Raw genomic sequence first — 27,778 nt, forward strand, 5'->3', positions numbered from 1 at the left:
GTAGCCGGTGCACATGTAGCCTAATGACAAAGATTTTAAACAATTTGGTTCAAAGCAAAAGAAAGTGCCCGCAACAGTGAAGTAACGTCGTAAACTATTTTACGACACCAGCGCATGTTTTTGGCAAATATGGCGTCAGCGTAAATCTTACCAGACAAAACGGGAAATGTTCTGTTAGTAATCCGTCCTTAAATCTGTGTAGATATTCAACATTTCCAGCGTATTTTACCACGTTTGCTCTTCAGTCGTCTGCCATGGCTGGCGTTATGGAAACAGGTTTGTAATGTTAAAAACGACGAGCTATGTTAGCCAGGCAGATTTCATCAACGCTGTAAATATAATTTAAAGCGATGCAACTTTAGTGACGTTACTATTATTCTAATGTATCCATCTATTAATAGTTGTATTCATGCGTACATTCATATCTCATTTTTTTCTTCTCTCATAAAACCACATGTTTTTATACTTTGACAGAGGAACAGGCGAGAAACCGTTTCCAGCTGGAGTTGGAGTTTGTTCAGTGTTTAGCAAACCCAAACTACCTTAACTGTAAGGACTGTAATCCTTGTTTTAACCTTTTGAAAATGCTTTGTTTGATTTTGTATTGTACAGTCAATCTGTGGTCATGATATAAATATTGTAGCCAGATGTAATGTAGTCATGTCACTTTTTCAAGATGGTATTGTATTTATTCTTTCATTTATTGTATTCAGCTGTGTTTCCTCCTCACACAGTTTTGGCTCAAAGGGGTTACCTGAGAGAGAAGCCTTTCGTGAATTACTTGAAGTATCTGCTTTACTGGAAAGAGCCAGATTATGCTAAATTCCTAAAGTAAGTTGTATATGGATGGTTATGCTCATGTTACGATGAAAAAGGTAATACATATACATTAATCATAGCATACAGTTTGTATTCTTTATTTACAACATCTCATCAATTGTAGAGATGCACATAGATTTCTATGTAAATTTGGTTATGATTGACAGTTGGACTCATGCTGTCTATATCTTACTTCGCTTAGGTATCCTCACTGTCTGCACATGTTAGAGCTGTTGCAGTACGAACACTTTCGGAAAGAACTGGTGAACGCTCAGTGTGCCAAGTTCATAGATGAGCAGCAGATCCTGCACTGGCAGCATTACTCACGGAAGCGAACACGTCTGCAGCAGGCTCTCGCAGAACAGCAGCAACAACAGCAGCCGCAGGCTCCACCACACAGCAACGCAACCTCCAAGTGAAGTGATCAACACGCTCCGTCTGTGTTTCAGATAGGGATTTTTGTAAATAGAAGCAAGTGGGGTTTTTTAGTTGTAGTTAAAATCAGGCTTGGACTGTCGGAATGCTCTCTATAGGCCCATAATGTTGTGTGTTTGTAAACCACTTGGATGAAACGTCAGAGAAATGAATTCGGTAAGATGAGGCTGATGAAATTGCCTTTCAGCAGGTTTTTTTTTTTTTTTTAACAGTCTTATGTATTGGAAAATAAATAATTGATCAACTTGTGTGCTTGAATTTAAATGTCTGTCAGTGAAGCATGTATTCAGTTTTTTTTTTATGTATAAAAACCACTGTTATCAGGTATTTTGAGTTTTGATAAATGATAATGTGGAAGTAAACAACATACATAGTCATTTCACATACGGTGACAACACCTACCGTAAAATGCTTTAGCAGTATTGGAGAAGATTTAAAGTATTATAAAAATACGTCAGGGACCTGAGATTTTCTTAGACCAAAAAAATTTGTGTTGAAAACATTTACTGGTTTATAGAATAATTTCAAAGTTGACTGGTATGATGGTCTTCATGTGGCTAAAACAATGAAAGCCTCTCATAGGTGCCTACAAAACTAACAGGGTCTCACAGTCTATTTACCATTTTAGATTTATCTTTGTTGATTTAATAAAATCAAATATTCTCAGGACTGTTTCAAGGAAACATTGAAAGCAGATTTAAATTAAAATGGGCAAACTATGCCCTCTTGTGGTTGTAGTGGTGATACAGGCACTGAAATGGGTTGTGGTAAAAGTACCCACAATATTAAATCAATATTAAAGCGATTATATGACCAACTTATTTGTCGTCATTTCATCATACTTGATAAACTTCTGTTGATTCTGAATACGGAAGGATTGTACTAAAAACAAACAAAACTGCATTATAGCAATAAGGGAACATTTAATACTGATCTACTTAAAGGGACACTCCAACCAAACATTCTCACCCTCAAATTGGTTCAAACCTGTATGAATTTCTTTGTTCTCGTAAACACAAAGAAAGATATTTGAAAGAATGTGAGAAACCGAACAGATGTCATCCCCCATTGACTCCCACAGTATGTATTTCCACTATATGGCATGCGGAATGAGATCTGTTTGCTTACTAACATTCTTTCAAATATCTTTGTGTTTATCAAAACAAAGAAATATATACAGGTTTGGAACAACTCGAGGGTGAGTAAATGATGACAAAATTTTCATTTTTTGCCCTTTAATGTGTTAGGCCTAGTTCTTTATTAACAGTTATAACATTTTTACACACTTCATGTGGTGTGCTCCACTTTTCACTTATGTTGATTTTTCAATTAAAACAGAATGACACAAGTTGCCAGTTGTCTCGCAGGAGTCTAATCTGAACTTTAATTTCATGTAAAAGACAACAACCAGATTACATAGCCATCAAAGTGGCGTTATGACACTTTCCCCACATATTTTAAAGTGTTTATTGGATGCTTTTAACGGGGTGTGTCTGTGTCTAACAAAATCTGATTTGAAAATGCAGTAATGTTGTTATCAAGTGCAGCAGGCGGCAATGAACAATTCACTGCCGACCAGTGGAATCTACTGAAACCACTTTCTGTATAGGACCTTGAGGCTGTGTTATTTTAGGTGTCGTCCCTTGTAGTTAATTTTTAAACCAAAGTTTCCTTTAAATACTTGAGAGGACAATATAGAAAATGGACAGAGAAAACACAGTGACAAAAGGTAACAGAGACTCAAGCCATATGGAAAGTGATGCAGCATCAACGTGGAGTTCACAGATACACGATGACAGCCGAGGGGAATTGTGCAGCTTGTATTATAAAGAAGCTGTGGAGTTGGTGAAACTGGCTGGCCCAGCGGTAAGTGTGAACATTAAAATATTATTAGTAGAATTGTCCCTCTAAAGTGTTGTTCAATGTCTTAGATTTACATTTAGATGAGAATACAATTGAGTTGTGGGTCTTACACTGTAGTTCAACTTGGAGGCAATCAAATAAATGGATTGTTGAAGAAAAATCACTTTTTACAAAGCAATGTAATGCGACAATGCTCGTATACCGTCTGGCTACTTAATTTTAAAACAAAAGATATAATTTAGAGATTTATTTTTTAAAAAGTCACACTATTAATGATGCTATACCTCTTTTTGTAGGTTTTGTCTCGGCTGATGATCTTTCTGATCAGTTTCGTCAGCACTATGTTCTGTGGACGCTTGGGGGAAACTGAACTGACAGGTGTTGCTCTGGCTATTGCTGTGAGTTCCTTGTTGATAAAGACAGAAGCATGTGTTTAGTGAATATCCATACGTATTCACAGAACAGCAATTTGCAAACGTTCTCACAATTTTCTCACAGGCTATTAATGTCACCTGCCTCTCTATTGGTTCTGGTTTGGCATCTGGATGTGACACACTCATCTCACAGGTAAGATAGAGGATGTTGAGTAAGTGCATGTGCTGGTTTACTAACCAAACAGTCATGGATTAGTTCATGGATATTAATTTTTGCAGACGTTTGGCAGTAATAATCTGAAGCGGGTTGGTGTGATACTGCAGAGAGGGATTCTTATCCTCCTATTGGCCTGTTTTCCCTGTTGGGCGCTGCTCATCAACACAGAGACCATCCTACTGGCTTTCAAACAGAGCCCCAGGGTGGCAAGGTTGGTCGTGTTAAACGATAAAATAATTAAAGATAAAATAAATATATATAACAAACTCTCTCTCTCTTTCTCACCCAACAGTGTGGCACAACACTATGTAAAGATATTCATGCCTGCACTGCCTGTGAGTGCCATTCTCTTTCATTTCCGAACTATCGGTATAAAAAGTGTGATTTATCCTATAGACCGTTTCATCGGACGCTCGCACCTGGACTGAAGTTAACTTCCAGTCTGTGTTTGTTTATGATTCTGGCCATAGGGAGCCGCAGACTGAGATGACATATTTTTTTATGCAAACGCCGGAAGCGAGTTAGCATTTTAGGACTTTCAAAACTGCCATCATGGGTCATATGCCCGCTCCCGGCAAGGGTTTGTCCCAGTCAGCACTGCCCTATAGATGAAGTGTCCACACATTGGTCAAAGTATTGACATCACATGATGTCAAAGAGCAAATCATCAAGCAGGCCAAGAAGGGTCTAGCCCCTTCTCAGATTGGTGTGATACTTAGGGACTCTTAAGGTGTTGCCCATGTGCGTTTTGTCACTGGCAACAAGATCCTTAGGATCCTGAAGTCCAAGCGTTTTGCCCCTGATCTGCCCGAGGATCTCTACCACCTCATCAAGAAGGCAGTAGCTGTCAGGAAGCACTTGGAAAGGAACAGAAAGGATGAGGATGCAAAGTTCCGCCTGATTCTGGTTCATAGCAGAATCCACAGGCTTGTCCGTTTCTTCAAGACCAAAAGAGAGTACTTACACCCAACTGGAAGTACGAATCCTCCACAGCTTACGCACTTGGCATAAAATAGCAGTTTTGGACAAATAAACATTCTTGGATCTAGAAAAAAAGAACAATAATAATGCAAAATAGGCCAAAATCTCTTAGAACATAGATGCAAATTCATTCACAGAGTAATTACATATACCAGCACACGCATTTTTAATAAAGTTTGAAAGAGTTTTTTTCATTCTCTCTTTTTATTCTGTGGGGACTTCCTCCATTTATTTTATTATGGGCCATTGTGCAAACGGTTTTGCTTTTAATACTATTTTTGTTTACATCTACAGGCTGTTTTTATGTACAAGCTGCAGGAGTTATATTTGCAAAATCAGGTAAAATAATCCAAGAAATGCCGATGACGTCATGAGTTGAGGCAAGCTGCGGTATCAATATCCCAGCCATTTTCCATGTAGCCACACCCCTTTTGCACACCCCAAACACCTAATTAGTCACAATAACTAATTAAAAAAAAGCTTATTTGAAAAACGAACAGGTGAATATACATAAGTGTGTTGTAAGCTAACTCAACTGACAGGAACTAATTCTGACAAAAAATAATATTAATTTGCAGTCTAATTTGATTTTCTTAGTTTGGCTCACCTCCCATACATGGAGAGAGAAGGGTTTATGACATATACTGCAGCCAACCACGAGGGGGCGATCAAATAGCTTTACTTTGCAGCACGTGTACTGTTTGCTTTATAAGTTATATATTTGTAATTTTGGTCTCTTTCTCTGTCTCTTTGTTTAGGGTATTATTTGGCCTCAGGTTATAGCAGGAGCAATTGTGAATGTCTTTAATATTTTATTGAACATCGGCGTTGTTTGGCACGAACTTGGCTTAACGTAAGCGGCTGTTTATCTCATATAGATTAGAGTCTTGATTTACATCTCATTTCTTTATTATCTGTGTCCTGTGTTCACAGAGGATATGCTGCAGCGAACACCATTTCGCAGTATTTATTAGCGTTGTTTCTCTTTGTTTGCATCCACTTGAGGGACCTGCATAAAGCCACCTGGGATGGTGAGTGTCTCTCAAGTCAATGAGTTTTTACTGCCATTTTGTGGTTTTAAAATTGTTATTTTTGTCACGCGTCACACTCATATTTACACCATCAGGCTGGTCTCGCGAGGGTCTACAGGAATGGGGGGTCTACCTTCGCTCGGCTCTTCCCAGCATGCTCATGCTTTGTGCGGAATTGTGGACATTTGAAGTTGGTGGATACTTGCCAGGTTTGCAGAATATTTCTTTGTTTATTTATAATTTTTTTCTGCTTCCTGAAAGGGGTAGTGTCTTTAAAAATTATGGAAACTTTGAACTTCTAATATTATTGCCTTCTTAAGATTCATTGTGTTCTTGTCCAAGTCGCTTTAATAAAATCTGAGCTGAATGTGAATGATTTATTTTAAAGGTGCAGTGTATGAAATTTAGCATCATCTAGGACACTTACGAATTGAAACCAATGGCTCACTTCAGCCCCCTTCCCTTTCACTACGATGGCTGACACAGGCCGTCACATTTTCGCTTCTTTTGCAAAATGTATTCACGAAACGAGCTCTGAAAAGGAGTTTCATTGCGTAAGGTCTTCAAACACATCTGAAGACATAATTGTGTTTATTTTATTGCTTTACTGTCGATAGATCCTCTAAAAAATGACACACTGGAACTTTAATGTCATTGATATATTTGACATAATATGTCCATTTTGGTTTATATTTGATATGTCTTATTCTTAAATTTGTAGGGCTTATCAGTGAGATTGAAGTGGGGGCACAGTATATTATCTATAAACTGGCCAGCATCACATGTATGGTGAGATTATCAATACTGGTCAATATATTTACTGAATATATAAAACAATATCTAAACTCAAACTAAAACATTGATTTAAAATCATTGGTTAGTGATAACAATGAGTGCTCTTTAACATGACGGTAAAAACTTTCAATAATTCCAAATTGATTTCATTTGTGTCATCCAGTAACTTGTTGTCTATCTTTAGTTTCCTCTGGGGTTTGCAGTAGCCGCCGGTGTGAGGGTGGGAAATGCACTCGGAGCTGGAAACACAGAACAAGCCAAACTGTCTGCCAAAGTCTCTGTAGTCTGTGGACGTATGCAGTCCTTCATTTCATATCAAACCAACATTAAATACAATGTTAAGTTAAACAAAAAACATTTGCCAAAGCATTGATTTCTTGATTGATTTCTTTCAATACTTTTTTGTAGTACTCGTCTCCTGTGTGATTGCAGCCATTGTTCTAGCTACCAGAGATATTATTGGATACATCTTTAGCACAGAAAAGTAAGTATCTCTATAGATCTACACTTTAATGTTGCATAGTTGTGGTCTCATTAGCATTTCATAATGCATAAAGTGCATTACGTAATTCATGATGTGTTGATGCCAAACATGAAATGCCAAACATTGAATATTGTTTTTTCTTTCTTTATTGGTATGGGTATCATAATTAAAAAAATTAAAAAGTGAACTTTGCAAAGCTTTTCTTCCTTAAAGGAGCAATGTGGAGATTTAAGTGGCATCTAGTGGTGATGTTGCGTATTGCAACCAACCACTCACTCCACCCCTCCCCTTCAAAACACTATGGCAACTGACACAGGACAAACATGGGGTCACGTTTTCTCTTCCTTGCCGAAGGAGATAAAAAAATGGTCTGGAGCTGCAAAATATGTAACCTTTAAATTAATATAACACATGTAGTTTCTAATTCAGTTTGTATACACGATTTAAGGTTAAAAAATTCTGTATTTTCCACACACCGTGCATGTTTGTATCTCCTCTTTGCCCCGCCTCTCTGTAAAGCACAGATATATTACAAAGCTCATCGGTCTGAAAGGGAGGTGTGCTATGATTGGGCAGTTAACCAGTGCGTGGTGATTGGTCAAATACTGCAAGCGTGTGACGTAAATGTATCGCCTCTTACCATTTGGAACATCAGGTTCCAAAGCAATTGTACTGAGAGGTACGCCCACCATATGTCGTGCGAGGGCTAACAGACTGTTAAACCCCCAGAGTCTCGTGCAGGCCAGGAGTGGTGGAAATAACACGAAAAAGATACAAGTTCAAAAAAGGTTTATTTCAGAACTAAACCAAAAAAAAACAATGTCCAAAAAGTATTAGTCCAAAATACAAAAAGGAGAAACTAAACAAGGTTCACCGGAGATTGGTCAAGTTGCAAATACAGACAAACAATTGGAAAGTGTATCCTGGTTTACTCAGGTACTAGTACAGATCAGGTAAAAATAACATCCACATGATTCAAAAGACGGGTAAATCAAGTGCAGATGACGTCAAGACCAGATAATGTGAAAGGGAAAATCAACAATCTTAAATATTGTCCGGGTAATTAGGTGCAGGTGGTGAGGAAATAAAAGATGGCTGACGGAGTGGTGCATGATGGGGAATGTAGTCTGTTAAAAGTCCGGTGACAGAGATCGGGTAAACCGTGGTGTGAGCGCTGATGTAGGGGGTGTGGCCGGTTGAGGAGCTGAGGATGTTACATCTTACTTGCGTATACATTTGGGTGGTCTTAGTCAACTCGTACCACAAACTGATTTAAATTTGTGGGGGTGTGGTTACATGAGCTGTTTCAGGCAGGTCTGGGTGAGCATTCGCTTTTAGATAGAATACACCTTTTGTTCCAACACTTTAATATTTGCAATTTGTCTAATACATGCATGGGCAGTTTATAACACACATAAAAGCACGTATTCGCGCCATATGATCGCTTTAAATGATTTCACTTTATTAGACATTGTTTTTGCAGTGATGCAGCTTTCTCTGATTTCTAATGAGCTCATGTCATTATTTTTTTTCATAGAGAAATCGTGCTCAGAGCTTCAAAGGTCTTAATCGTGTTTGGCTCTTTTCATCTATTCAATACCTCTGCGGTAAGATCATAAATTTGTTGTGTGTTTGCTAGGGATGGGTACCGAAACTCGGTACTTTATCGGTCTCGGGGCTAAATTATAAAAGACCGAAGTATCGATAAACTCTGCCGTTAACGGTTCTGCTGTCGGTACTGGAGAAATTAAGAAAAACATTTACTATTTCTTATTGCTAAATAAACGTTAACTTGCATATTTTAATTGACCAACCATGTCTAATTTGCGATAATATTAAAGACATTTACCTGCATTTTTGATATTCGCAATCTCGCACGCGAAATGTCCGTCTGTGCAACACTACACAGAGCTCGCGCGTACATTACACAGAGCTCGCGCACAAACAACACGAGAGCTCGCGCTTAATAGAGTGACGATTGCGGAGAGAATCAGACGGTCTAAAGTCTGGTTACATCTAAAGTGCATTATGTGCAGACTGATAAATGCAAAGTTTTCGACTGCCTGCTAGCTAATAGTTCATCATCCACGTCCTCAGGTACGTATGCTAGCCTAGCAGTCTTCCGAAATAACACAGACATAAACATTGCATAAGATTTCTTTAAATTAGTATGTAATAATTTAATAAACACACATCACATAAAAAAATAGCCTACATATTTATCAGCAGTAGCCTAAATAAATCTTAAACATAAAATATGCTTTCACAGTACTGCATTTAAAATGGATGAATAATAATAAATTATGCCTTAGAAATTATAAATCAGAGTTTACCTAAAAAATTAATTTGTAGCGATGAAATACATAAACTTTTTTGTGTTTGTGTGTTTATACATATTATGTCCCTATTTATCATAAGTACTAAATGCACAAACACACAAATGAAGGAAATATGTTCTACACTACACACATCATCACAAAAGAGAAGATCTCCAGCCACAACACGTAATTGGAATACCATTTCTTTATTATTATTAAACAAAAACAACAAAAAACTCAAACAAATTTAAGACCACATGCATTTTATTTTAATTCTCTATGAATAATAAGCGGGTATGAGTCATATTTTACCTGCATTAAGCTATGTTAGGTCAACGGATGTAAAGAATAAGAATGTTTTAAATAGTGAAAAAAAACTCCAGCTTTAGTTTTGTCTTTCATAAAAAAACACAAAAAAAGTACCGATAAGAGTACCGTTAAAGTACCGGATCGTTAAGTGGTATCGATAAAAGTAGTAGTACCGTTAACACCTTAACGATACCCATCCCTAGTGTTTGCACAGACATTAACAGAAATATTTGGTCGTGTCTAAACTGTTGCCACAAGAAAAGGTACTTTTGACCATTTGAAAGATTTTGAAATGCTCAAAGGTTCTTGTTTTAATTACTCTGTATGTGGACTTGTTCAGTGATTCATTCCAAATCTTAACACTTTGAGTGATGCTCAAATATTTATGAAATCATCTGTTGGATGTAAAAGAGCATAACGAAAAAAATATTTTGGTTTTCTGATATTCAAAATATTTGGAAACCATTCTGTTTCCTTTGTTTCTTTGAAATGTTTTGTTTGTAGGTTATTGCAGGTGGAATAGTCCGAGGTGCAGGAAAGCAAGCGATTGGTGCTCTTTGCAACAATGTTGGATATTATTTAGTGGGATTTCCAATAGGTGTTTCCCTAATGTTTATTGTCAACATGGGCGTTATGGGTAAGAATGTGGTTTTGTACATATAACTGTATTTTAAAGGGAAAGTTCACACAAAAATGAAAACTCTGTAATGGATTTCTCTCTCTCTCCCTCCTTTTGCTTCTTCTATTTTTTTGTTTGTTAGGTCTGTGGGTTGGGTTTCTTATATGTGTTTTCCTGCAAACCTTGTCCTTTATTATCCTTCTTGGAGCAATGGACTGGAACAAAGCAAGTCAAGAGGTAAGTCATACTTCTTCACCACATCATGTTGTTTGTGTTAGATGGTGACACATATTTGTCTTTTTAGGCCTTGGTCAGAGCAGGTGTACAAGAACCTGAAACCAGAGATAAATTTAATGCGATTGAAAAGTACAGGACAGGCACAGAAGGTACTGCATGTATATGACATGTCATATAATGTCCCTGTGGTCTTTTTCCGTAAAAAACAAACGTTCAAGATGTTTTTTCCTTTTTGTTTGTCCATTTGCAGACACATCACAGTGGTCTGAGCACCTTGAAGGAGATCAAACTGATGCGAACACAGACTTAGAAACTCTAAATAAAGCAGAAGGAGGACAGAAGGAGGGTGTTGCGCTGGTCACTATCGGAGAGGTCTTGACCGCCAGGCAGCTGGTGGTCCGTCGAGGACTTGCTGTTTTCTTTATGCTGCTTATATTTGCTGCAGGAATTGTTTTGAATGAGATGCCGACTGACTTTCTTAGAGCAATAAATAACACAATTATAAATTAAAAAAAGTTTTTAAAAAAGGCAGAGAAAATAATGTTCAACATAAATTCAAACACACACAGTAATGTGGGGCTGTTTAAAAAGGGTTGAAAATATTTTAAGGTGGCCCTCTGCCTGACCGCCTTACAATTTGGCCTTGAAATGTTTTCTGTATCAAATAGAGTTCAGTGGGCAGACTTTTAACAAAGTGTCTCTTAAATATTTCTCTGTTACTTGTTGCATGCATGTACATTCTGTACTGTTTACATAATGCTTTGTAATCGCATGGGAATTATGGAGAGGGACAGTATTCAAACAATACCTCAAATAAAGGGAGACTTAAAGCAGATGCAGCGTGATGATTCTCAGTCACAGGTTTGTTGTGGAGGATGTCAAAGGAAACTTCGAAGTCTTTTACCAGTGAATTATAAAGATGAACTTTTACAGGTGCTAAAACTGTCTGGACCAGTGGTAAGTAAACATTAAAATATATAGTGTAATATATTCATTTGCACTCTTAAAAGTGCTGCAAAAGGTTCTTTACAGCGATGGCATATAGAATAAGGATTTCTTTCTTATGTTTTTATAATCTAAATAAACTTTCTGCATGACAAAGAACATTTGGTGAAAAAGAAAGGCTCTTTGGATGTAAACAACTTTTTAAGAGTTATTATCTATATATTTAAGTGTATTTGATAACAATGTGCATGAGGTGTAACTTTATTTAAATCCGTCACCTAACTTTTAAAACCATTCGTTCTATTTTGTATCAACTATTTACATTTTTTAATGTATTTCAATGTCATGCATATCTCAAGTCAGTTACAAATCAATTTCTATATGAAATAATAAAAATAATTAAAAATGATTATAATATGTTTTAAAAGACATAGGAATGGGTGGTTTTAGAAAATCCTTTTAGAAAATCTTTGCAATTTGCAAAGAAAATGTACAAAATCTGTTTTTTATTGTGCATTCCAATTAACACACTTTGTAAAAAAGTATATTTATTTTTTGTTGGTTGAACTTAAAACGGTTGCTTTATCGTGTTAAGTTAACTCAACTAAAAATATGATTCAAGTCAATGAGAAATTCGTTTAGTTGATTGATATTTTTAAGTTGAATTAAACTCATTGAGCTGACTAATATTTTTGTCAAGTTGAATTGAAGTTGACCAGGAAAATTATTTTTTAAGTTGAACCAACTATTATTTTTACACCAATTAAACTGCAGCTGGGCTGTTTGGATTGAGTATTAAAAACTCGAAAAAATAAAGCTAACAAATACAATAAAACACCTGTTTTTACTTATGTAAATAAACTCTTTATTTAGAGAAATTGTTTTAAAACCAACCTATCATGCAGTGTGCATAAATGAAACCAACCGTTTAGCAGTCCAAACATTGACATGACCTGTTTCTCATCTTTCTGTAGTTTATATCTCAGCTGATGATCTTTCTGATCAGTTTCATCAGCACTGTGTTCTGTGGACACTTGGGAAAAACGGAACTAGCTAGTGTTGCTCTGGCTATTGCTGTGAGTTTTTATAGTTTGAAAGATGCATGGTTAAGTGGAAGTCCAGATGTATTTATTAAAATCATAAATTACATTTGTACATTTTCTCACAGGTTATTAATGTTACGGGCATCTCGGTTGGCTTCGGTTTGGCTTCTGCATTTGATACACTCATCTCACAGGTAGGCTTAAATTTAAATGTTTATTTTACAGTATGTTATTGCTGTGGGGGGGCACGGTGGCTTAGTGGTTAGCACATTCGCCTCACACCTCCAGGGTTGGGGGTTTGATTCCCACTTCCGACTTGTGTGTGTGGAGTTTGCATGTTCTCCCCGTGCCTCAGGGGTTTCCTCCGGGTATTCCGGTTTCCTCCCCTGGTCCAAAGACATGCATGGTAGGTTGATTGGCATCTCTGGAAAAATTGTCCATAGGGTGTGAGTGCGTGAGTGAATCTGAGAGTGTGTGTGCCCTGCGATGGGTTGGCACTCCATCCAGGGTGTATCCTGCCTTGATGCCCGATGACTCCTGAGATAGGCGCAGGCTCCCCGTGACCCGAGGTAGTTCGGATAAGCGGTAGAAAATGGAATGGAATGGAATGTTATTGCTGTTTCTTCTCAATGTGCATTTGAATCACAGTAGTTAGTGTCTGAGGTTGAGGGTGTTGTTGTAATGCATCTGTGTTGTCCTGCAGACGTTTGGCAGTAATAATCTGAAGCGGGTTGGTGTGATACTGCAGAGAGGGATTCTTATCCTCCTATTGGCCTGTTTTCCCTGTTGGGCGCTGCTCATCAACACAGAACCCATTCTGCTGATGGTAAAACAGAGCCCCAGGGTGGCCAGGTATCTATTTGGTCTTACAATCTTAGTTAGACCTTACTTTAAGAATGGCTATTCTGTTTTTTTAAACTGTAGCCTTTTTAAACTCTACAGTTTACTTAAATGCGACGGTTGCTTATTTGATCCACTGTCAAAAGCTGTCTGTCTGTCTCTCTTCCAACAGTTTGTCACAGCTCTATATAAACATATTTATACCTGCTTTGCCTGTAAGTGTTTTATTAAAATTACATTACTCTGAATGCAAATAATAGTAAGATAATCTGCCAATTACATATGTACATTCAAAATTATTCTACAGTATGTTCATGTCTACAGGCTTCATTTATGTATCAATTGCAGGGAAGGTATCTTCAAAATCAGGTAAACATCATTGTTGAAGTTTTTTCACTTATCTGTGTTCATAATGCTTTAATTTGAAGGAACGTTTTCTTTGTGTCTATGTTTTAGGGTATTATTTGGCCTCAGGTCATCACAGGAGCAGTTGGGAATGTCGTCAATGTTTTAATAAACTACATCTTCCTTCATCTACTTGATCTTGGTGTAGCGTAAGAAGCTGTTTGTCTCGCATTCAGAGACTAGAAACAGGGTCTTCATTTCATTTCTATAATATTTCCTTGTCCTGTGTTCACAGAGGCTCTGCTGCAGCAAACACAATTTCTCAGTATTCATTAGCTGTGTTTCTCTATGTCTACATTCGATGGAGAGACCTACATAAAGCCACATGGAGTGGTGAGACTGTCACAGGACTTATTTTTTAAAGGCGCAGTTATTGATTTACAGCGGGCACTAGCGTTGTATTATACATTTGCAACAAATCGCATAGTCCAAACTCGACAGTGGCCACCATAGTACGAAAAGATGTCGTTGTCATGTTGACGCAGGGAAGAGATCATGCGGGCATTAGAAAGACTGTAGAAAGATCGATGTCTTATTTATTACATGAAATAAAAGGTTTGTGGGTTTTAAGTACATAGGGAAGGATAAAAGTCAGGCAGGAGCTAGGACCTGCGCTAATATTATAAAGACTTTCCAGCAGAGACGTTTACTTAGGACCAGTGCTCGAATTGAACCAAGTCTTATGAGGGGTCCCCCTCATAAGACTTTTTTTGGTGGGGGTTAGTGTGGCAATATACAATTTATACAAAATACACAATATATTTGATTATAATATGCATAACTATATACTACTATATTTAAAACAGCCTTACATAGAAGAACAGGCTTCTTTCACTGTCCTGCGCTTAGCTTTAGACGTTGGGGGGTGCATTTCAAATTTAAAGAGACATGACTACTAGCCCATAAACAAACTGAATATAAATTATTGTAAATAATTACTTCCCAAAAATTACCACATCCATTGCATGAATTTAATCACATTTGTCATTATAATTTTTTCTCAAATACAAACATCTGAGGGACCCCCAAAGTCCATTTTTTACTTCTTAAGGGGGGTCCCTGATGCCTTATGGGGGATCCCGGATCCCCCCAGTCCCCCTTCAATTCGTACACTGCTTAGGACCTGCTAAGACTTTTTGCAGAGATACTCATAGATATCTATAGAGATACTCAGAGAGCCGTTGGAGCGAAAGATCGTCATAAAAACTCATCTTACTCAATGATTAATAAACATACATTTAATCAGTGGGTCACATACTTTCTGAACCGTAGAGTACAGATCCGTACGGATCATCCGCGATCCATTTCATACCGCGGTGGAGAGGAAGAGGAAACGCGTGTTGTAGAGTTGTTTGTCCGTTTAGGGCTGCTGTACAAAACATGGCGGTGAATTCAAATTATTTAGGCCCGCTCTGTATGTAGATATAAACAGATAATTCTAAAGTATTAGAAACATAATGGTTCATTATGTAAGGTCTTTATACACCTCTGAAGAAATAGCTTTGTATATTATATAGCATTTCCGTCAATAGATCCTCCTAAAAAACGCCGTATTGTTCCTTTAATTTAATTTATAATATTTAATATATTTATAATAACAATATTAATTGTATTAATTTATTTTAACATTACAACTAACTTCATGTCAATTTCACTTCAAATGCATGCTAAATTCAGTTCATTTCAATTCATTCTGTTTCATTTCAATTCAATTTACTTCAGTTCATTCCATTTCATTTCAAATTTATTTCCATTTCAATTCATTTTTATTTTTTCATTAAATTAATTTCAGTTCATTTCATTTTCAATTCCTTTCAAATTGATTTAATTTTATTTTATTCCAATTATTTGATAAAATTAGATGATACATTAGTCTTAATTGTTTCTCTTTCTGTTAGGTTGGTCTCGTGACTGTCTGCAGGAATGGAGCGGCTTTATTTGCCTGGCTCTTCCCAGCATGCTCATGCTTTGTGTCGAGTGGTGGGCCTATGACATCGGTGGATTCCTTGCGGGTATGTTTGTTATATTTATCCATTTTTTGTGATTTGTTTACATATCATGAATGTATTTGACACTAAAGGCTAGTTTTGCTGTATTTTATTTTATTTCAGGGCTCATCAGTGAGACTGAACTTGGGGCCCAGTCTATTGTCTATGAGCTAGCCAATATTACATATATGGTAAAACTATCAACGTTTTTTCAAACTTAACGTTGAATGGTCTGACCTACAATCCCTTGATGGTTGTTGAGTTGCACAAAATCATTGTCTTCTTTTTGTAACTTAAAAGGTTGTTGTCTCTCCTGTTGTTTTAGTTTCCTCTGGGGTTTGCTGTGGCCACTGGTGTGAGGGTGGGAAATGCACTCGGTGCTGGAAACACAGAACAAGCCAAACTTTCTGCCAAAGTCTCTTTAGTCTGTGGACGTATGTAGTCATGTCATTAACAGCCTTAACTGCAATGTTTTTTAAATCAAATAATAAATATGATACATTAATCATTTTTAAATAACACATATGCACCAAATTAAGGGTTTTTCGTAAATTCCCAATTCTTACATTCTTACATTAAGTCACTTAGCAGATGCTTTAATCCAAAGCGAATAAGAATTTAATGAATTGAAAATATTCCTTAAAATCTCTCAATGATTTAGTACTTGTTGCTACTGTGACTGCAACAACTATAGGAGCTTCCAAGGACATTATTGGCTACATCTTCACCACTGAAGAGTGAGTACAAAGCTCCACAGTTCAGTATGGCATTGTGATCTTATTATTTCAACATTTTTGAACAAGTTTTTTTTCCAAGTAGCACTTTGTAATGTGGCGTTATTAATACAAAATGCAACAAAAAAACAGCAGAGCCTTTAAAGGTTAGAGACATAGGTGTTCCTTATTACATTTCAAATAAGCTCAAGTTTTTTTCTCCTACAGGGAAATTGTGATGAGAGTTTCTAACGTCATGACCATATATAGCTTTGTTCATCTTTTTGATGCTGTTGCAGTAGGTTTATTCATTCGTCTCTTAAAAAAATGAACTTCCAAGTAAATATTGCCTATTTAAACCAGTTTAGTTGTTTTATTTTATAATAATAATAAATAGTGCATGCTAATTTTTGTAATTAATTTAAATAATTATTTGGAATTTAATCATTTGAAATAATTGTGTGTTTCAAACATAATGTGAATCTACAATCCTTTACCTTTTTGTAATAATTGTTATTTGTAGGCTGTTGCAGGTGGAATAGTCCGAGGTGCTGGAAAGCAGGCCATTGGTGCTCTTTATAACATGGTTGGATATTATTTTGTGGGATTCCCAATAGGAGTATCCCTGATGTTTGTAGTCAACATGGGCATTATGGGTAAGAAAATGAGTTTGCAGTGTATTATGTCATAACCATTGAAACCACACGATGTTGTAGAACTTAAGTGTTAACTTGGTGAATTAAGTATTTGCCAGAACAACCACTAATGTAATCCACTACAGTACTCACAACCAAAAAATATCCATCTTAACTTATTTTCTAACTTTCTGAACATCGCTGAACATTCAACAAAACATAATCGGAAACAATTGTTGAAAAGCTTCACTATGATGCTAAGAACTGAATCTCCATCTTGTGTTTCCGTAATTCTAGGTGTTATAGTATGTTGAAGACCACCATCAAATACCCTGCTGTTGTCTTCTCTCTTGTTAGGTTTGTGGGTTGGCTTTTTAGTTGGTGCCTTCTCACAGTCTTTGTTATTCATTGTTATCATTTGCAAACTAGACTGGAAGAAAGCCACTCAAGAGGTGGGTATCCCTCCCTCATCCACATCATGAATGATTTATGTTTGTTGATTTTTCTAAACTGTTTTATTTTCAGGCCTTGGTCAGAGCAGGCGTACAACAACCTGATACCACGATTCAATCCTATGCAATGGAAAGCATGGACTGCATAGAAGGTACCATCTGTCTATAGCATATGATCACACCTCTATACTATCATCTATGGTTCTTCTGAAGAAATCTTTTGTCCTTGTTTTTGCAGAGATCTCACAGGGGTCCCAAAACATTGAAGGAGGTCAAACAGATGCAAACACAGACTTCGAAGCTTTGAGTAAAGCAGAAGGAGGACTAACAGAGGGTGTTGCACTGGTCACAGTTGGAGAGGTCTTGACCACCAAGCAGCTGGTGGTCCGTCGAGGACTGGCTGTTTTCTTAATGCTGCTTCTATTAGCTGCAGGGATTGTGCTGAATGAGATATTGACAGACTTTCTCAGATAGAGAACATTTTTATTCTTGAGCCAAAATTTGAATTTTATATTACCTCACACCACATTCACGTGTTAAATGCTTTCTTTTTCACAGGCAGTAGCATATGCCCCAAACATAATCCTTGTACAAAATATGTTTAAAGTTTAAAGTATACATGCTATCAACACTGGAAACACTCAGATAACAATAACAGATAACATGAACTTCAAAACACGTGCACTCTAGCGACCTTTTTTTTACATGATATGAAATTCCCATAACCTGCGATCAATGTCACTAATTCCCTATCGCTTTCTCATAATTTTTCTCATTTTAAGCAATCTGAAGAATATAGTAGATTTTTCAATAAAGAATTATGTTCTCCAAAATGTATTTGTAGTTTTTGGAATTGAACTGTATAGGTTGATTCATATCATATTATTGGAGATGGACGTACACTTCAGCTTAATTGCTGTAATTTTTGTTTTGTAATTCTGTATTATTTTTATTCTGTAGGTGCATACGATTGTTTAAATTCCGTGAATGTGGAGAAGTGCTTCCCCTCGATAACTTTTTTGCTTGACCTTGTGGCTTATACAGGATGTGTAGACTGTTTGAATTATGGTGGGTTTATCTAAGAGCAGCTGCCAGGGGAACCCCTTATTTTTTATTAATTCTATTTGATTCATTTATGTTTATCATTTATCTTTTTATTTCATTTATCTAATTTTATTTAATTATTTGAAGACACTGAAACACATATTATTTGACCTCAATATTGCCCTTACCTTTTTATCAGTCTACTGTGCGACATTTGAAAATTATGTTGAGTGGAAATGAGTCTCTCTGATGAGTCATCATGAAGTGAGATTGATTTTTCATATAAAACGGAAAGTTCCCTTCTTCGATGCTGATTGCACAGTTGTGGTTTATTCGTGTATAATCACAGCTGCACTCTTTACAGTTTTTTTATCACAGCAATATTAGGCTCGTACTTTACATATCAGGGACGTATGTGTTCAATACATTATGGGGACCAATGATGATGTCATTCTATTTAACATTGCATATGGTTCGAGTGCACGCCTGGCACACTTTGTTTGGTTATAATATAACTATTTATTTTACATTTAACTGATATTCGTATTTTATTGTATATAAATTAAATTAAAACTACTCAAAAGATTATGTGCAGAGGTCTACCTCGCGGCTGTCCTTCTTAAACCTTGTATCTCCATATTTTTCATCAATTGTTATTAGTCACCCTTTATCTTTGTTACTGAGTATTGCAAATATATAACCAATAAGCAGTATTAAAAAGTGGTTGACAAAACAAACTAATAAAATAGCTTTCTTATTTCCTAATAAACGGCGATATACGAGGTTTCTATATTACAATATTTTCTTTTAATCTTTTCTGCCAACACGTCCGGACGCTTTCATATTTTCCTTACATATATCTCACATCTTTCACTAGTTTAAAAAAACTACCCATCTCTTCTGTGAATACTTGACAGACAAATGAGAAAAAAGATCAAACTAAAACTCTTTCTCTCAACAGGTGGTTGTTTAGCTTTTGTTGAAAACATTTTATACGGTTGAAACTAGTTTTGTATTTGCTCCTATTAAATTATTGCTCCCATATTGCTGCCAGAACTCCCTATAAGTCGCTTTGGATAAAAGCGTCTGCTAAACGACAACGCATATCTCGGTATACGGCTGTATTGTAAACGCAATATCGTGTCTCGGGCTATGCGTGTTTGCACTCCACAACTTTCGAACAAAGAAACACGAACATCATAAATGAATCACGTTTGGTTTCTCCATAGAGTGAATGTTTGCCGAGGTTGAGAGTCGCGCGTGTCTGTGTCCCTTTAATGAAATTTGACCACGCGTTGACTTTATGTAATAACCTCGTGGAGTCCGGCAGGCAGACAGGCGGGGTTACGCTCGCTGTCACACCGTTATTCAAATGTCTTCCACTCGTCTCCCTGTAGCTGACATTCAGGGCTTTAAAGTTTCCTACACGCTGATGTAGCCCTATACTGTTAACAACAAGTTATTGAGTTTGTGAAGGCATTCAGGACTGACTTCAGAAAGAGAGAATGGACGGTATTAAAGCAGTAACTCAGATGAATGGAGAATCAAAACAAGAGAAATGCGATGATGCCCTGTCAACGTCCAGTTCACAGATTGTTTGTGGAGGATGTCGAAGGAAACTGCGAAGCCTGTTACCAGTAAATTATAAAGAAGAAGTTGTACATTTGGTAAAACTGGCTGGACCAGTGGTAAGAAACAACGAATAGATTTGTATCCGTATGTGGCACGTATTTCACTCTACATAGCCAACTAAAGACAACATTATAATTGTTATTAACATTAGTAACAACTGTATTGCATTTTGGGGGGGGGGAATTTCGAGCTGTTACATCCTTCAGATATATGTATGTTGATTGTCATTATGAATGACACTATTATACATTCAACACTTAAAATCTCGTATAGCTTTTATTTAATAATGCTGATGTGTGTCGTCTTTCTGTAGTTTATATCTCAGCTGATGATCTTTCTGATCAGTTTCGTCAGCACTGTGTTCTGTGGACACTTGGGAAAAACTGAACTGGCTGGTGTTGCTCTGGCTATTGCTGTGAGTTTATGAAGTTCCTGATAAAAATGTGTTATGTGGTGAACATCCATAAGTCTTCATTAGAACAGCAATGTGCATTATTTTTATTTTTCTCACAGGTTATTAATGTGACCGGGATCTCTATCGGCTCTGGTTTGGCGTCTGCATGTGATACACTCATATCACAGGTAGGATATCGAAATAAGTGTATTATGTGGCCATTGTGGTGTGAATGTGAAGCAAAGCTTGTAATGGATCTGTGTGTTCTTGCAGACGTTTGGTGGTAATAATCTGAAGCGGGTGGGTGTGATACTGCAGAGAGGGATTCTCATTCTGCTATTGGCCTGTTTTCCCTGTTGGGCGCTGCTCATCAACACAGAACCCATCCTCCTGACTGTAAAACAGAGCCCCAGGGTGGCCAGGTCTGACATGTTAAAGAGTTACTACTACAGTATCTGTGATAGAATGAGACCATAAAGGACGATGACAGGGTTAATTGCTTGACACATTTTAACTTTAAGAATCCAAAACTGCATTGACTGAGCAAGTAGTCAATCTGTAGTCCTGTACTCTTGTCAAGTCTGTCTGCTATAAACCATAGCTGGTTTAAACATGATTTCATCCTCTAGAAATGCGAGATTCACGTGTTACAAAAGTTTCTTAGGCTGTGTTTGATTGTCTCTTTCTATTTTTCAACAGTCTGTCTCAGCTCTATGTTAAAATATTTATGCCCGCACTGCCTGTGAGTGTCACAACCTTTTTATTGATGAACTTCCTTCTTCTTTTTAAATTTGTATGAGATTAACATACGAATGCAATTTGACATTTCCATTAGAATATTTAACTTTCGTAGCATGAAAACGTGAGTTTTTTCTTACGCTCATACTGATTTTGTATTTGTCTACAGGCTGCTTTTATGTACCAGCTTCAGGGCAAATATCTTCAAAATCAGGTAATGCGTCTAGTGCTGAGAATGTGTTATATTATATTTATGAATATGTCTATTTATTGTTTTTTGCCTGACCTTGGCTTTGCTTCTTATCATATTAATGGGGCTGTTTTCTTGTTTTAGGGTATTATTTGGCCTCAGGTCATCACAGGATTAGCTGGAAATGTCCTCAATGCTTTAATAAACTACGTCTTCCTTCATGTTCTTGAACTTGGCGTTGCGTAAGAAGGCTTGATTCTGTTCCTCTCATAATATCTGTCGTCTTTGTAATGAATCGTTACTATTATTTTAGGATTATGAATAACAAAATGGCTTTTTTTCCAGATTTTTTATCTGTATCTTATTTTTGATCTTGTCCTGTGTTCACAGTGGATCTGCTGCAGCGAACACAATTTCTCAGTATTCATTAGCTGTGTTTCTCTATGTCTACATTCGCTGGAAGGGCCTGCATAAAGCCACATGGGACGGTAAGTGTCTGTCTGTTGGTCTGTCTAGTTTATTACTTACCAGTTCACTAAATTTTACCCAGATTTGCTTTTTCAGTGTCTGACACTTGCAGTTTCCACAGACTAAATGTGTAACAGTAATGTCATGGTGCAAAGTGTCTTCTGTACATTTGTAATATTTGACCAGACGTACCTGAGTCATGTTAGCTTAGTTTAAAGTGATAGTTCACCCAAAAATGGAAATTCTGACATTGAGGTTGTCTCAAATGTAGACAGGTTGTTTCAAACCTGTATAAATTATTATTTTTTAATTAAATGTCATCCCGCAATGAGCCCCCATTTATTGCCTACTTTGGTAAATGGGGGATGAGATCTTTTTGGTTATACAGGTGTGTAACAATCTTAGGGTTGTTAAAGGGAAAGTTTACTTAAGAAAAAAATTGACAGGAAGAAATGTGTAGTCCACACACTGATGTAAAATGCTCCAAAGTGTATTAGATAGCGCCACGTTTCGACCGTCAGATCTTCATCTGTGTACGGACTACACATTTCTTCCTTTTGTGATTTAACTTTTTGTTGTCCGGCACCTGAGCCCAGTCTGGGTTAATTGGATGTGCAGACCTCATTGCGTTTATTGAACATCATTTATTCACTCTCATGTCATTCAAAGAGAGGTGTGGTGTGGTTTTGTGTTAATTCAATTGAAGTCAATGGGGCACTATAGTTTTGGTTGTCAATGAGAAACGACACTGGGACGGAACAAACATACAACGATTCACACTAGAGAAAGGAAAAACTGGGGTTTAAATACGTAGAAACTAATAAGATAACAAGACTCACCACGAGGAAGTTATTAACACTAAAACTACAACGGACTACAAAACATGGCACAGAATAGGAAGTAACATAAAAGTTCCCAAACACAGGGGAAACGCGGACTAGGGTTGTCACAAACTGGATGCATTGACTTTAAAAGGGTGAATAAATGATTGGTTAACTATCCCTTCAATTTCATAGCATTCATCCATTGATTTTACCTCAATTATTTTCTTTATATGCATCCAAATTATGTACAATATTAATGAAAATGTGAATGGTTAAAGGGATTAATTTAATCACTGTAGTGTATTTAGAATTTTCTTTTAAGGAGGCCCCTGTCTCCTTTAATGAATCGTCTCTCCTCTACCTCCATCTGTCTCTCACACAATATTAGGTTGGTCCGTTGACTGTCTGCAGGAATGGGGGGCATTCATTCGCTTGGCTTTTCCCAGCATGCTCATGCTGTGTGTGGAGTGGTGGACATATGAGATTGGTGGATTCCTGGCAGGTTTGCAGACTTATTTTGCATTGAGGTGAATTAATTTAGTTAATGTCACACATATTTGTGAATATTGTCTTTTATCGCTATAGGGTTGATCAGTGAGGCAGAGCTGGGGGCTCAGTCTGTCGTCTATGAGCTTGCTAATATTGCATTTATGGTAGGTTTACAAAGGTTTTTCATGAATCGCAAATGTACTTGGTTTAAGACATGGAAACCATACACTACTGGTTTCAACATCTCAACAGCACCAGCTGTTTGCTGGTCAACGGGTCGAAATAACAGCTCTACATTTACATGAAAGATAAACTGAAATTGGAACCTGTTTATTGTATCATGGTTCCCTTTCCCACATTCATCTTTCTGTTGGATTATTGTTTTAAAGGAACATAAGGTGTTGCGTTCCATTAGCAAATAAAAATGTGTTATCTTCTGCCTGGTCAGTTAAAGACATTGGTTGGTGAAAGCAACCAAACCATAGAGATTTATTTACCCACATAGATTTTCCATCAGATGTTTTTTAAATCAAATGTCTGAATTCACTCGCTACAGACCACTTTGCAAGATGTAAACACTGGTCCAGAAGCACTTCCAGTTTCAGTTTTTATTAGTATTTTTAAATATTTTATATATTATAATATCTTAAGGATATATGTCTAACATAAACGTTTGTGTAAGTGTAACAGGAAGTTCTTCTGGATATTCCACTTGTCATTCAAAGAGGTTTATAATGTGTATGTAATTGAAGTGTATGTGGCTGTGCTGCATTTCAACTTTTTTTTCAGCAATTTCCTTTAAAATGTGTTCTAAGTACTCCTATCTAAAAACTGGGTCAAACTTGAAAAGATTTAAATTAGTTTTTTCAAAAACCCCACAAGCAGAAACAAAAATGCACTTAATTTTGCATCTTATACTGGTCAGTGTTGTTGCTAAGCAACAGCAGCATGAATCTATACTTTCATTAGGTTTTAAATAAGTCACAGGCAAAAGGCATGCAGAAAAGTTTTTATCGAGATAACCCACTTCACAAAACATTTTTGACAAGGGATGTAATATTATCGCAATAGCAATATTACCTCAATATTATCGTCACATGACTTTATGAAACGGTAGGTCTTCCGGCCCTAACATAGAGAATGTTTGAAAAATGTTACCTTTTATTATACCAATTATACCAAGGCATTTAACCCATCCCATACTATAACTCATACCTCAAGCAACATTTGCGATCAGAGGATTAAAAAACAAAAGAGGATGCTTATGGCATGTTTCAAAGTCATCATTTGTCATTTTAAATATTGCAATTAATATTGTAGCGTGGACTTTATATATAGGTATTATCGTACGGTGAGATTTTGATTTTGTTACATCCCTAGTTTTGACCCATCTGAAAACATTATGTACCATATTCTGCAATTTAAACACTTCATCTTTGTTTTTTTATAACTAAATAGATGTTTTTTATCTTTATTTTTTAGTTTCCTCTGGGGTTTGCTGTAGCAGCCAGTGTGAGGGTGGGAAATGCACTCGGAGCTGGAAACACAGAACAAGCCAAACTGTCTGCCAAAGTCTCATTAGTCTGTGGACGTATGTGAAATAAGATGAGAAGAATATTTACATACATGAAACAATATGAGTCAATAAAGCACATTAAAGCAATATAATACTATACACTACCATTCAGGGTCTGTATAGGTGCGACTATGTTTAGTGACTGAAAGGCTTTTGATCCGAAGGCAAAGAAATATATAGGGAAATACAATTGTGCCAACTGACAGATTTCTTTTATCACTAAGCAAAAATTTTGATAATAAGAAATTCTAGACAAAGGATGGCCAATGGCTTCACAATAACATATTTTGGGTTTATTTTGGAGTTTTCATTCTGAACAAAAGTTCCCAAAGTTGCATTTCTTTTGTGCCATAGTTTTTATGAGTTTACAAAATTGACCCCAAAGGTTTGAATATTGTAGCGTATTTACTACCACTAAAACTATAGATCAGTAACTCACAAGGGTAAGATTCTTAATTATTGTGTTTTTCATTTTTTTATCTTCTAGTACTTGTTTCCTGTATAGTTGCAATCTTTATTGGATCCACAAAAGACATTATTGGATACGTCTTCACCATAGAAGAGTAAGTAGATACAGCGATCTGCTGTTTAATATTAAATAGAAAAAGTCTTATAAGCACACGTTTGATAGTACTTACGTAACATTAGAGTAATATTGGTGTGGGTTTTCAAAATAGCTAACTAACCTGTGCACCATTGAAAGACCTCAACATGTTTTACCTTCAGGTAGATGAAGGTCTTTTCCTACTTTGGAATGATTTCACTGATCATTTATGTATCTGCCCATCAAACTCAGGAGGATGAGAATGTGTGTTAAACACCTAATGTATGCCTTGTACCTTTTGATGCCGTCTGTTTTCAAAGATAAAGAAACCCAAACATATGAAATCTTATTTCTGAATCTACTATAGATTAAATGCAAATTCTCATGTATAACGTCAATTTTAAGGTGTTTGTGTCACAATATGAGAAATTAAATAGTGAGATTAGTGTTTTCACCTCATTCTCCTCATCATCATGATCTCTTTTCACAGAGAAATTGTGCTCAGAGTTTCACAGGTCATGATTATGTATGGCTTCTTTCATCTGTTTGATGCAATTGCGGTGAGTTCATCAATTTTTCTGCTGTCGTTGTTTTCAAAATAATGTTTCTGAGTGGCAAAAGACAGATTAAACCCACAATCTGTAACGATTGCTTCTCTATCGCCATCACTGTTTGAAAAATAAAAATGCAGGATACTTTAGTTTAACTTCTTATCTTTCCATTACATTTTCTACGAAATCTGACCAGACAATATATATCATAGATTATTATTATTAGTTTACTGTTGTGAATCTTGGAAAGGTAAGGAATGGTGTTGCTTAGTAACCCCTAAAGTCATGGACTTCACATTTAAATAACAATTTATGTTTCAGTGTTTTCAGTTTTTCTTTAATATTTCAAGCTTTGCAGCCATTATGATTATGTGATTCTTGTTCTCTTGTTAATAGCCGTGTCTCTATCTACAGGGCATTACAGGTGGAATAGTCAGAGGTGCTGGAAAGCAACTGATCGGTGCACTTTGCAACATTGTGGGATATTATTTTGTGGGATTTCCAATAGGAGTGTCCCTGATGTTTGCTGTGGGCATGGGTATCGTTGGTAAGAATGTCCTGTAGTGTTAACTGTAAGTGATACACTGAGGACCTCCATCACTCACCTGCCGTCTTCTCTCAATCTCTCTCTATTTCTCTCTCTCTTTATAGGTTTGTGGGTTGGGATGTTTGTATGCGTCTTCTTACAGTCTATATTCTTCATCATCCTCATTTGCAAACTTGACTGGAAGAAAGCAACTGAAGAGGTGGGTTATATTCCATCATCCACTTCATGATTTCGTGTTTGTTGAGGATGACACCAGTTTGTCTTTTGATTCGCAGGCCTTGGTGAGAGCAGGTGTGCAAAAACTGGAAACTAAAGATGAATCTTATGCGATGGAAAACAATGGCTGCACAGAAGGTAGCATCTATATTATGGCATATGGTGACCCTTTAAGTTTTAAGTTGGACGTTTCCTTGTGAAGAACATATTTTGCATGTCTCTTTACAGACGTTTCAAAGGGTGCACAAAACATTGAAGAAGGCCAAAGTGACACAAACACAGACCTGGAAGGAGGGAGTGAAAAAGCAGAGACTGGTGTCATCGTCACAGTTGGAGAGGTCTTGACCACCCGGCAGCTTGTGGTCCGTCGAGGACTTGCTGTTATTCTTATGTTGGCTATCCTAGCTGGAGGGATTGTGTTGAATGAGATGCTTACCAGCTTTCTCAAGTCCACATAATCAGTAGTTAAGAAACCTTTTGCCATTCTTATCAAAGATTTAAGGGCATTCTATAAGCACAGTGTCTATTTTATTTGGGGGAACATATATATTGACAGCACAGCTTGGGCTGATGATGTGAAACTAGCGTGATCGTAATTTTTTAGTTTAATAATGAGCTCTTTCTTGATGTATTAATCAAACCAAAGTACTCATTTGTGACGCTAAAATACTAGGTCACATAAAAGCAGAAGGCATTTAGAAACAGCTAATGTATGTTCAGCCATTTTGATGATTGATTGATACGCACAATTCGACTATAGCCATTCAAACCAATGTGAGAAACTTGACAAACCATGACAGCACTTAAATGTATATTGAATGCAATAATGAAAAGAAAGTGATTCAAAAAATATATTTGGATGATAAAGGATTTTTAAGTGTTTAGAAATCACTGTTGTACAGGGAAACATTCAAAGAGTGCTTTAGCTTCCAATGGCAAGCATTCAATTTAGAAACGTAGCTATTCCTATCTTAATAACATTTTCAGACAGAGTTACGACACATTTGGCCTGATATTTTAAGTTCTGGTGGTAATCTTGAATAAAAGATCAAACTATTGTTT

General features: G+C 36.6%; 4 protein-coding genes across 4 annotated transcripts; all 4 read left to right on the top strand.

Moving 5' to 3' along the window:
* Positions 1-122: 122 nt before the first annotated feature.
* Positions 123-1,502, top strand: med31 (mediator complex subunit 31). The gene is made up of 4 exons (XM_056731403.1): positions 123-276; positions 475-549; positions 735-831; positions 1,022-1,502. The coding sequence occupies exons 1-4, from the start codon at positions 255-257 to the stop codon at positions 1,236-1,238; spliced, it is 411 nt and encodes a 136-aa protein (XP_056587381.1). The 5' UTR covers positions 123-254; the 3' UTR covers positions 1,239-1,502.
* A 1,453-nt stretch (positions 1,503-2,955) lies between these two features.
* Positions 2,956-10,997, top strand: LOC130408281 (multidrug and toxin extrusion protein 1-like). The gene is made up of 17 exons (XM_056731772.1): positions 2,956-3,120; positions 3,414-3,515; positions 3,616-3,684; positions 3,771-3,919; positions 4,001-4,043; positions 4,984-5,028; positions 5,448-5,542; positions 5,623-5,720; positions 5,816-5,929; positions 6,442-6,509; positions 6,700-6,808; positions 6,924-6,999; positions 8,537-8,606; positions 10,131-10,263; positions 10,388-10,482; positions 10,550-10,631; positions 10,733-10,997. Exons 1-17 carry the CDS (start codon positions 2,956-2,958, stop codon positions 10,990-10,992), a joined length of 1,773 nt encoding a protein of 590 aa, XP_056587750.1. The 3' UTR covers positions 10,993-10,997.
* Positions 10,998-11,238: 241 nt separating this feature from the next.
* On the top strand, positions 11,239-18,336 carry LOC130408405 (multidrug and toxin extrusion protein 1-like). The gene is made up of 17 exons (XM_056731912.1): positions 11,239-11,439; positions 12,402-12,503; positions 12,596-12,664; positions 13,174-13,322; positions 13,483-13,525; positions 13,635-13,679; positions 13,767-13,864; positions 13,951-14,048; positions 15,614-15,727; positions 15,827-15,894; positions 16,029-16,137; positions 16,365-16,440; positions 16,645-16,714; positions 16,940-17,072; positions 17,409-17,503; positions 17,577-17,655; positions 17,742-18,336. The coding sequence occupies exons 1-17, from the start codon at positions 11,239-11,241 to the stop codon at positions 17,975-17,977; spliced, it is 1,785 nt and encodes a 594-aa protein (XP_056587890.1). The 3' UTR covers positions 17,978-18,336.
* Positions 18,337-19,890: 1,554 nt separating this feature from the next.
* Positions 19,891-27,773, top strand: LOC130408406 (multidrug and toxin extrusion protein 1). Its single transcript, XM_056731913.1, has 17 exons — positions 19,891-20,235; positions 20,493-20,594; positions 20,693-20,761; positions 20,847-20,995; positions 21,273-21,315; positions 21,481-21,525; positions 21,646-21,743; positions 21,892-21,989; positions 23,182-23,295; positions 23,379-23,446; positions 24,765-24,873; positions 25,346-25,421; positions 25,893-25,962; positions 26,368-26,500; positions 26,605-26,699; positions 26,776-26,854; positions 26,945-27,773. Exons 1-17 carry the CDS (start codon positions 20,053-20,055, stop codon positions 27,172-27,174), a joined length of 1,761 nt encoding a protein of 586 aa, XP_056587891.1. The 5' UTR covers positions 19,891-20,052; the 3' UTR covers positions 27,175-27,773.
* The last annotated feature ends 5 nt before the right edge of the window (positions 27,774-27,778 follow it).

Source organism: Triplophysa dalaica, chromosome 19, assembly GCF_015846415.1.
Source record: "Triplophysa dalaica isolate WHDGS20190420 chromosome 19, ASM1584641v1, whole genome shotgun sequence".
In the NCBI taxonomy this organism is placed as follows: domain Eukaryota; kingdom Metazoa; phylum Chordata; class Actinopteri; order Cypriniformes; family Nemacheilidae; genus Triplophysa; species Triplophysa dalaica.

Bases quoted from the DNA above. Each gene is read 5' to 3' on its own strand.
- med31 (XM_056731403.1), top strand. From the start codon at position 255: ATGGCTGGCGTTATGGAAACAG. The intron at 277-474 runs GTTTGTAATGTT...ATACTTTGACAG, and splicing joins GGCTGGCGTTATGGAAACAG to AGGAACAGGCGAGAAACCGT. The intron at 550-734 runs GTAAGGACTGTA...CTCCTCACACAG, and splicing joins AAACCCAAACTACCTTAACT to TTTTGGCTCAAAGGGGTTAC.
- LOC130408281 (XM_056731772.1), top strand. From the start codon at position 2,956: ATGGACAGAGAAAACACAGTGACAAAAGGTAACAGAGACTCAAGCCAT. The intron at 5,029-5,447 runs GTAAAATAATCC...CTCTTTGTTTAG, and splicing joins AGTTATATTTGCAAAATCAG to GGTATTATTTGGCCTCAGGT. The intron at 5,721-5,815 runs GTGAGTGTCTCT...TTACACCATCAG, and splicing joins GCATAAAGCCACCTGGGATG to GCTGGTCTCGCGAGGGTCTA.
- LOC130408405 (XM_056731912.1), top strand. From the start codon at position 11,239: ATGCTTTGTAATCGCATGGGAATTATGGAGAGGGACAGTATTCAAACA. The intron at 12,665-13,173 runs GTAGGCTTAAAT...GTTGTCCTGCAG, and splicing joins TTGATACACTCATCTCACAG to ACGTTTGGCAGTAATAATCT. The intron at 15,895-16,028 runs GTAAAACTATCA...CTGTTGTTTTAG, and splicing joins TAGCCAATATTACATATATG to TTTCCTCTGGGGTTTGCTGT.
- LOC130408406 (XM_056731913.1), top strand. From the start codon at position 20,053: ATGGACGGTATTAAAGCAGTAACTCAGATGAATGGAGAATCAAAACAA. The intron at 20,595-20,692 runs GTGAGTTTATGA...TTTTTCTCACAG, and splicing joins GTGTTGCTCTGGCTATTGCT to GTTATTAATGTGACCGGGAT. The intron at 26,501-26,604 runs GTAAGAATGTCC...CTCTCTTTATAG, and splicing joins TGTGGGCATGGGTATCGTTG to GTTTGTGGGTTGGGATGTTT.